The sequence below is a fragment of the Hyla sarda genome, chromosome 5 (genome assembly GCF_029499605.1).
Source record: "Hyla sarda isolate aHylSar1 chromosome 5, aHylSar1.hap1, whole genome shotgun sequence".
In the NCBI taxonomy this organism is placed as follows: Eukaryota; Metazoa; Chordata; class Amphibia; order Anura; family Hylidae; genus Hyla; species Hyla sarda.
This window is the reverse complement of record NC_079193.1, coordinates 46,647,420-46,657,419: the sequence shown is the minus strand read 5'-3', so window position 1 is coordinate 46,657,419 and position 10,000 is coordinate 46,647,420. Positions and strand designations below refer to the sequence as shown.

The following is a 10,000-nucleotide window of genomic DNA, read 5'->3' as shown; positions in this document are numbered from 1 at the left end:
AATGGCCCACCCTGTATATCTGAGGGGAGGGTGGATGGTTATCTCAATTTTGTTCCTTAGAGCACAGACAAGATACAGACAGTTTGCAGTCTTAAAGCATTTCCATGCACAGTGACAAGCAATACAAGGTGCTAAGCTATTTAATTATATGGAAAATGGTTTCTCTTAGGTCACTTTTTTAACTTATTTCTTGTGAATTTGCACCATATAGGTTCCCCCTGGCTGTATTAGGGTTATAAAAAGCATGCATTTTGGTTACAAAGCTGTGAAAATGTAAAAATAGTTTTTTTTCCCCACAAAATGCAGGTTTTTCTTCTGTCTTTGCACCATATAGTTTCACATGGCTGCATTAGAGTTATATAGAGCATGCATTTAGGTATAAAGCTTTGCTAATATAAAAATGTTTGTGCAGACCTCATGACAAGGGGAGGAGAGGAACTCATTCTCCAGGGGAAATGCCCCCAATCTCTGAGAAATGAAGAAAGACTCATTACAGTAATACATAGATCTAAAGGTATTTTACATATTTAACACATGAATATAATCATGTGCATACAGGTCTTAGTGAACATTACTACACTGATTTTCTTACTAATGACAATGCTTTAGGTCCTGTCTGCTCGGGCTGTAATCGCGCCCCCTCAATGTGAATAACAGCCCACGTCACAGCTCTGGTCTCTGAGTGGAAAGAAGAGCGGTGACACGGGCTGTCAATCATGCTTATGGGGCTTGATTCCAGCTGGAGCAGATGGAACTAGAAATCATGGCTCCTGCCCAGGGGACTGCTTACGGCAGGCGGGGTACACCTTTCAAATTTAATATCTTCACCATCCCTGCCGACATCAGCATCTCCCGAGCATGGTGAGGAAGAAAATGTTACCATATGTTATATATGATAAAATCTTATGACATGCTACCTTTTTAAAGGTTACCCCTAAATATAATCATATCGCATAATTACAGGATAGGTGACTAGTATCTTGGGTGATGGGGAGGTTATGATTACTTGGTCCTAGAGGATGGATCATAAAGTGGTGTATCCTGGCAACATGCCTTTATATTTTGATATAGAATAACTTACATGCATGATCACTACCCATCACTTAAGAATTTTGCAACATGCTTGTTCTTAGTAATGCCCATGTGAGCAGGTGGGACTGACATTATGGTCTCTGCTGTTACATGCTTACGCTAGCATTTGATATTGACTCTTATTTGGGTCTGGCTTCTTTCCATTACCATTTTTCACCCCTTTTTTAGGAATATGCTATTTCTCCTTAATTGGTGGATTTTAAAGTGGTACTCCGGTGGAAAACAATATTTTTTTTTTTTCCAAATCGTCTGATGCCAGAAAGTTAGATTTGTAAATTACTTCTATTGAAAAATCTTATTCTTTCCCGTATTTATCAGCTGCTGCATACTATAGCGGAAGTTTAGTCGTTCTTCTTTTCTGTCTGACCACAGTGCTCTCTGCTGACACCTCTGTATATGTCGGGAACTGTCCAGAGTTGGAGCAAATCCCCATAGCATACCTCTCCTGCTCTGGACAGTTCCTGATGTGGACAGAGGTGTCAGCAGAGAGCACTGTGGTCAGACTGGATAGAGAAACTCTAGTTACTCTGTAACATACAGCAGCTGAAAAGTACTGGAAGGATTAAGATTTTTTTACAGTAATTTACAAATCTGTTTAACTTTTTCTGGCACCAGTTTATTTGAGAAAAATATTTTTCCACTGGAGTACCCCTTTAACCCCTTAAGAATTGAGCCCATTTGAGCCTTAAGGACTCAGACAATTTTTATTTAAAAAATTTCATTTTTCCTCCGCCTTCTAAAAATTATAACTTTTATATTTTCACCCACAGACTAGTATGAGGGCTTGTTCTTTGCTCAACCAGTTGTCCTTTGTAATGACACCACTCATTTTACCATAAAATGTATGGTGCAACCATAAAAATACTATTTGTGTGGGGAACATAAAACAAAAATGTAGCAAATTTTGGAATGTTTCATTTTCATCATGTACACCTTACGGTAAAATGGACGTTTTCTTTATTATGTGGGTCAATACGATTAAAATGATACACATGAGTACATACTTTTCTATTTATTGTACTGCTTTAAAAAAAATCGCTAACTTTTTAACCAAATTAGTGCGTTTCAAATCCCTCTCTTGCTGACCTATAACTTTTAATTTTTCCGTATAAGCAGCGGTATGAGGGCTTTTTTTTTATTTTTTTATATACCACATTTGCATATATAAAACTTTGAATACATTTTTTATCAATTTTTTTTAAATAACATTTTTATAAAAAAAAAATATTTTGAATTTTAAAAAAAAATTTTTTTTACGTTCACTCCGCTCACCTTACGGGATAATTAACATTATATTTTAATAGTTTGGATATTTACGCATGCGGCAATACCAAATATTTTTCATTAAAATATTTTTTTCTCTATCGGCTCCATTGGGGGATACAGACCGTGGGTGTATGCTGCTGTCTCTAGGAGGTGTGACATTATGGCAACAAGAAAGTTTGCTTCTCCCAGCAGGATATACCCGCCTCCAGGCCCTGAGCTAATCAGTTTTTAGCTTAGTGTCTGAAGGAGGTGGACATGGTCTGGATTTCTCCAGACCAGGTCTTCAGTTTTATTATTTTCCTAGTTAGGGAATGTCTTAGTTTTTTTATTCCGTTTTCTTTCATGTTTTTAGGTGGGGACTCAGGAACTGCGGCTCTCTGTTTCCCCATTGCGATTGAGGGGGCACAGACATTGCGTATATGAGCTTCCTATCCCAGTGTATGGCTGACTTGACTCATGTCTCCCTTTCGGTGGCTGAGGCCTCCCGTGACATGGTGTCTACCTGGAAGAGGTCTGCCCTGCGCCAGCCCTCTAGTGGGTCCCGCTCCTCTTTTCCACAAGCCTCACGCTCTAACAAGCGTTCTAGGGGTGCTTATTCTGACTCTTACATTGAGTCTTCAGGTAGATGTGGGTGTCCCCCCGTAGGTCTCCCCCCGTGTCATCTGGTCACAGATGTCGCTCCTCCAGAGGACGTTCCCGGAATCTCCGCTCTGCCTAGTCAGGGTCGCCCCCCTCCAGGGCTGCCTCCACTCGTTCACATTCTCCTGGCGAACTGGCGGATGAGGCTTCCGAATCGGCATCTGACTCAGAGGACCGCTCGGATACAGTTGAAACTGTGAACTCATTGGTTGCAGCCATAAGAGACACCTTTCACTTAGAGGACCCAGGATCTTCGGACGTGACTCCTGAAGTATCCTTTCATCGTGCTCATCCAGCACCTCAAGAGTTCAGCTCTCACGCTGAATTTCACATCCTTCTGGAATCTGCATGGAAAAATCCGGACAAGAGGTTCACGGGAATGAAGAGGGTTCAAGTGCGTTACCCATTTGCCCAAGGACCTTGCCTTTAAGGTGATTTCCCCTCTCTCGGTGCAAAGGTGGTTTCCCCTCTCTCGGTGCATCCACCAATTTCCCGTCTCTCTAGGCTACTACACTGCCGCTAGCAGATGCGGCTGCCTTCAAGGACTCGACAGACAAGAAGGTGGAGTCCTTAGCGAAGTTGCCTCTGAAGCAGCAGGCTCTTTGCTTCCTACCTTCGCCTCTGCATGGGGGTCCAAAGCCCTTTTTGGTGTGGTGCTCAAAACTCAGTCAGGGTATCCTATCGGGATTCCCCCCCCAGAGGATCTATTTTGCTTTGGTTCTCCAATGCTCTAAAGCTGGGGACTTTCTATGCACAGCTTCCATGCAGTCAGTCCGTTGTGCTGCCTTTGCTGTGGGTCTCCTAGCGGCCCTCAGCTGCACCATGTGGCTTAGGGCATGGGATGCAATGCCGCCTCCAAAAGGTCTCTTACCAAGTTTCCTTTTACTGGTACCAGTCTCTTTGACCAACCGTTCCGGCCGTCTTTCGGCCAAATCTGGTAACCGCAATCCCACTTCCGCATTGAGTGAAGCCACCACCCGCAGGTTTTTCTCGGGTGGGAGGTCGTCTCTTACTTTTTCGAGACAGCTGGACCACACACATTCAGGAAGTCCCGAGCCCCCCGGTCTCCTTCTCTGGGAGGCCCTCCATTCCCTGCCCAGGGAGTCATTGTCCCCGTTCCTCCAGCGGAATGTTTTCTGGGTTTTTTATTCCAATTTTTTTGTTGTCCCAAGAAAGGCGGTTCTGTGTGACCGATTCAGGACCTCAAGCGTCTCAACGTCATCTTCTCCGCCACTTCCAAATGGAATCTCTCCGTTCGGTAGTGGCATCCATGGAACAAGGGGAGTTTCTTTTTTCGTTGGTCATCAAGGATGCCTACCTCCATGTTCCATTATTTCCCGGCCATCAACAGTACCTCCGCTTTGCGATTCCGGAGGGGCATTTTCAATTCATAGCCCTCCCCTTTGATCTGGCCTCGGCTCCTCGAGTCTTTACCAAGATCCTTGCGCCAGTAATAGCCCTGTTGCGGTCGAGAGGAGTCTCAATGATCCTTTACCTGGACAACCTTCTCATCAGGGTTCCCACCAGAGTCCAGACTCTAGAGAATGTGGATCTCACTCTCTAGACCCTGAATAGTTTCGGGTGGATGGTCAACCGGGACAAGTCTGTCCTCTCTCCCGCCCAGTCTCTGATTTTTTTTTATCTTGGGACTTCAATTCAACTCTGCCTCTGCCCGCACTTGCCTTCCGACGGACAAACGTCTGACGCTCCTGTCAGGAGTCCGCTCTCTTCGGGCCCAGGCCCCAGTTTCCATCCGCAATTGCATGGAAGTCTTGTTTCGGATGGTAGCGGCCACGGAAGCCGTACCCTTTGCCCAGTTTCATTACCGTCCCCTTCAGCTGGCGATTCTCTCTCTCGATGGGACAGATCTCCTCTGTGTCTCGATCGCAAGATTGCTCTCCCTCGTCGGATCAGTCAGTCTCTGCTCTGGTGGCTCTGCTCCCCCCTTCTTCAAGGGCAATCATTTCTTCCCCTCCACTGGCAGGTAGTTACAACGGATGCCAGTCTGTCAGGCTGGGGCGGTGTTTTCAGGGACTGGATGGTTCAAGGCCTCTGGTCTCCCCGGGAAGTCCTCCTTCCGATAAACATCTTGGAACTGAGGGCGATTCTTCTTTTGGGAGTCCCTGCTTCAGTCCCGCCCTGTCCGCATAGAGTCGGACAACGCCACGGTCGTAGCATACATAAATCAGCAAGGTGGGACTCTCTGCTCGGCAGCCATGGCCGAGGTGACAAAAAGGTTTTTCATCTGGGCGGAAAACAAGGTTCCGGCCATTTGGCGATTCACATTCTGGGTGTGCTCTTCAGGGAAGCGGATTTCCTAAGCCGGTCCTCAGCCAACCCCGGAGAGTGGTCCCTGCATCCAGAGGTCTTCGTGCAGATCTGCGACCTCTGGGGCATTCCAGACGTGGACCTCTTCGCGTCGGCACAATCGGAAGATCCTTCCATTTGTGTCAAAGTTCCGGGACCCCCTGTCTCTAGCCGTGGACGCCCTAGTGATTCTTTGGGGGGGGGGGGGGGGGTTTGCTCTGCCCTATCTGTTCCCTCCCCTTCCGCTCCTTCCCAGGGTTCTGAGGAAGCTCAAAGCGGAGTACGTTCTTGCCATAATAGTTTGTCCCTGTAGGTCGTGGTACGCCGACGTGGTCAGGCTCCTGGACGACGCCCCACTGCGCCTTCCACTTCGTTCGGACCTGCTGTCTCAGGGTCCTCTTTGCCACCCCATTTTACAGTCGCTGCATTTGACGGCATGGCGGTTGAGACCGCGGTTTTGCAAACCCGTGGTTTTTCTTCCAAAGTCATTCGCACCATGTTCAGGGCTCCCAAGCCCTCCTCGGCGAAAATTTGCCACCGTACCTGGCGGTCTTATTTTCGTTGGTGTGAAGCTCCGGTCTTGCCTCCTGTTACCTTTTCTGTCCCTCGTCTTCTTGCAGTCGAGATTGGGGCTGGGGTGGTCTTTCAGTTCCCTTAAAGGGGTAGTCCAGTGGTGAAAAACTTATCCCCTATCCTAAGGATAGGGGATAAGTTTAAGATCGCGGGGGGTCCGACCGCTGGGGCCCCCTGCGATCTCTCTGTACAGGGGCCTGGCTCTCTGGCCAGACAGTGGGTGTCGACCCCCGCACAAGGCGGCGGCCGACACGCCCCCTCAATACATCTCAATGGCAGAGCCGGAGATTGCCGAAGGCAGCGCTTTGGCTCTGCCATAGAGTTGTATTGAGGGGGCGTGTCGGCCGCAGCCTCGTGCGGAGGTCTAGACGCCCCCTTCCCGCGGGCTGTCGGGGCTCCATACAGGAGATCGCAGGGGGCCCCAGCGGTCGGACCCCCCGCGATCTGCAACTTATCTCCTATCCTTAGGATAGGGGATAAGTTGCTCACCACTGAGTCACCACTGGACTACTCCTTTAAGGGTCAGGTTTCGGCCTCTTCTATTCTTTTCCACAGTCCTCTGGTTTCTTATTCTCATGTCCGGACCTTACTTCAAGGAGTGGCGCATGCTGCCCCTCCTGATCGGTCACCTTCTCCCCCTTGCGACTTGAATCTGGTTCTGGGTCCCTTAGGAAAGGTGTCCCTGCGCCTCTTTTCTTGGAAAGTGGCGTTTCTTGTTGCTATCATCTCCATTCGGAGGGTGTCTGAATTGGCAGCTCTCTTCTGCCGTTCTCAGTTTCTGGTGATTCACCAGGACAAGGTTGTCTTCCGACCAGATCCTTCCTTTTTGTCTAAGGTTGTTTCGGCCTTTCATCTCAATGAGGACATCGTTCTTCCGTCCTTTTGTCCCGCTCCTTTTCATCCTAAGGAGCATTTACTCCACAAACTGGATGTAGTTCGGGCTGTTAGGTATTACCTCTCTATCTCCTCTTCGTTTCGTCAGTGCGATTCCTTTTTCGGCCTTACGGAAGGTCGTCGTAAGGGACAACCTGCTTCCAAGGCCACCATTTCTCGGTGGATTCGGTCCGCCATTTTGGAAGCCTATCACTGTAGGGGGAAGATTCCTCCCTTCAGGGTTGTGGCTCATTCTACCAGTTTCTGTTGGGGCATCCTGGGCTCTCCAGAACAAAGCCTCGGCCTCGCAGATTTGCAATGCGGATACTGGGTCGTCTTTGCACACTTTCTCTAGGTTCTACCGGGTTCATACCTTCGCATCGGCTGATGCTAGCCTGGCCACCCAAGGGACTGCTTTGGTACGTCCCACGGTCTGTGTCCCCCAATGGAGCCGATAGAGAAAAGGACATTTTTTTTTAACACTTACCGTAAAATCTAGAAGGATCCATTGGGGGACACAGCTCCTGCCCTTTTGGGTTTCTCTTTGGTTCTCTGTCCCAGGGTGTGTTCAGTTATATCTTTTTCGATCTCTTCCGGTTCTCGGACAGTTTGTGTTTTTTCCTTGACCTGTCGGTCCTCTCCTATTGCTCTGGTACTAAAACTAATTAGCTCAGGGCCTTGAGGCGGGTATATCCTGCTGGGAGGAGCCAACTTTCATGTTGCCGTAGTGTCACACCTCCTAAAGACAGCAGCATACACCCACGGTCTGTGTCCCCCAATGGATCCTTGGAGAGATTTTAATCTCCTTTTTACACTTTTGGGGGGGGGGGGGAGGGAAAATTTACATTTTTAATGGGGGAGGGGATTTTTTCACTTTTATTTTATTTTTACTTTAAAGGGGTTCTCTGCCCCTAGACAGCTTATCCCCTATCCAAAGGATCTGAGGGGTTAATGGCAGACATCTGCGTGGGTTAATGGCAGACATCTGCGTGATTGCGGATGTTGGCCATTACCACCAGGTCTCTGGCTGCTATCAGCCGCCGGGAACTGCAGTGCATCGATGCTCGCAGTCATGTACAGGACGTAAATGTACATCCTGGTTTAAGTACCACCGCACCAGGAAGTAGATTTACGTCCTGCGTCGTTAAGGTAGATATTGACTTAACATTAAAGGAGATATCCAGTGGTGACCCAGTGGTGAGCAACTTATCCCCTATCCTAAGGATAGGGGAGATTTGTTTTTTCTTTTCTACGCCATTTACCTTGTGGTTGAGATAACATAATGTTTTGATACTTTAGGTCGCCTGATTACAGTAATACCAGATTTGTATAGTTTACGTCATGTTTTACAAATTTTGTATGCATTTTTTTTTTAACTGCCATTTTTTTTTACCCCTGTAGCTTTATTTTTTTTTCCACATACCAGGCTGTATGAGGGCTAATTTGTTTGCGCCATAATCTGTTTTTTGTATCAGTACCATTTTAGTATTGATCTGACTTTTTTTTAATCATTTTAACTTTTTTTTTTCTGGGATATTATAAAAATTGCAATTCTGTGGTTTGTCCAACCAACAGCATATGGCAGTTAAGTGTGAGAGGAGCTATGATTGGATGAGGCTGGACACAGCCCCCCCTCGGCACTCCAGGCTGCACTTCCTGTGTTTCGGCTTCGGTTCAAAGTCTGTGCATGAGATGGGGGGAAAATGTGCTCTAGAGCTTTAAGCACAAATAAAACATAGAAAACTTCCATTTTTTTTTTAAACAAATTATATTAAATTATATTAGAAATATATATATTTTTACCATAAGGAGTGCAATAGCAAAAATTTAGTTTTTTTTTAGTTCCCATAGGGACTATCTATAGCAATCATTAGATTGCTGATACTGTTCAGTGCTATGCATAGGACATAGCACTGATCAGTATTATTGGCAATCTTCTGCTCTGGTCTGCTGAAAGGCAGGTCAGTGCAGAAAACCCCTGGAGACGGACGAAGTAGGTGAGGGGACCTCCGACCGCCATCTTGGCTGATTTGATCCCTCCCCCGCAGCAGTGCCACAGGCAATCGGATCAGCCATTTTAAGTGCTGCACTGCTGCAGGTGCCATGATCTGTATTGATCACGGCATCAAAGTGGTTAATGGCAGACATCAGCACAATCCCTGCTGTCCGCCATTACCGGCAGGTCCGCAGCAGCTGAGGGCCTCCGGGAACCACCGTGAATGAAGTGAGCGCAGCTCCTGCGCTCGTGTAACAGCCGTGCCATAGATGTACGGTGCTGTGCGCGAAGTAACGCTACGCAGTGCCGTACATTTACGGCACGTGTCCTTAAGGGGTTACATTCTTATTTACAACACCATAATAAATTGTCTGTTTATCAAGCTAAATTAATTCTGACCAAAGCACTATAACTGGTGACCTGTCAGTGATTTTTTTTTTTTGAGTATATAAAAGAGGTCATGTATTAATGTTTTATAATATAACATGCTGTACACCTTCTGTAACTTGTTAAAAAAATAATTCAGTAATGAATCTAAAATTGCAATATTCTTGGTTCTGCTTTTAGGAACATCATCTCCAGCGAGCCATTTCAGCACTGCAGGTATATGGAGAGAAGCGGGATAACATGGTTATTCCTGTCCCAGAGGCAGAAAGTAACATCGCTTATTATGAATCTGTGTACCCAGGGGAATTTAAGATGCCAAAGCAGCTCATTCACATACAGCGTAAGTAGTACACAGTAATCTGTTCAAATGTTAAGTAACTTTTCCACTGTGGTGCTGAAATTCTGTAAATGAATATGGATTACAAACTTTATTGAGCCTTGTTAATATTTTGGTGTGTAATTATTTTTTTTTATTTATTTAAGTGTGTGTGTGTGTGTGTGTGTGTGTGTATATATATATATATATATATATATATATATATATATATATATATATATATATACACATACATACATACATATATACACTCTATGTATGTTCCACAATCATGCCCAAACGGCTAAAGATATTAACATGAAACTTGGCACACGTTGCATATATGTCAACAACAAACATAGGATAGGTGATTTAACACTTACTCACCCCCATTTGCCCAGGTCGGGATTTTTGTTTAAAGTCCCATACAAGTCTTTGGGAATTGCATAACTTCCAAACGGCTGGAGATATTTCGATAATACTTGGTCACATGTTACTTATGTCCACTTAAAATATAGGATACCGTATTTATCGGCATATAACACGCACTT

At 45.9% G+C, this 10,000-nt stretch overlaps 1 protein-coding gene across 3 annotated transcripts in view; it reads left to right on the top strand.

The window, feature by feature from the left end:
* Positions 1-10,000, top strand: part of EPC1 (enhancer of polycomb homolog 1) — a 108,130-nt gene that overhangs the window by 58,734 nt on the left and 39,396 nt on the right. For all 3 annotated transcript variants that reach the window (XM_056519452.1, XM_056519451.1, XM_056519450.1), the window contains one exon: positions 9,314-9,473. In XM_056519452.1, coding sequence (XP_056375427.1) covers positions 9,374-9,473 — 100 coding nt within the window. In that variant the 5' untranslated portion in view covers positions 9,314-9,373. The remainder of the gene's footprint in view (positions 1-9,313; positions 9,474-10,000) is intronic.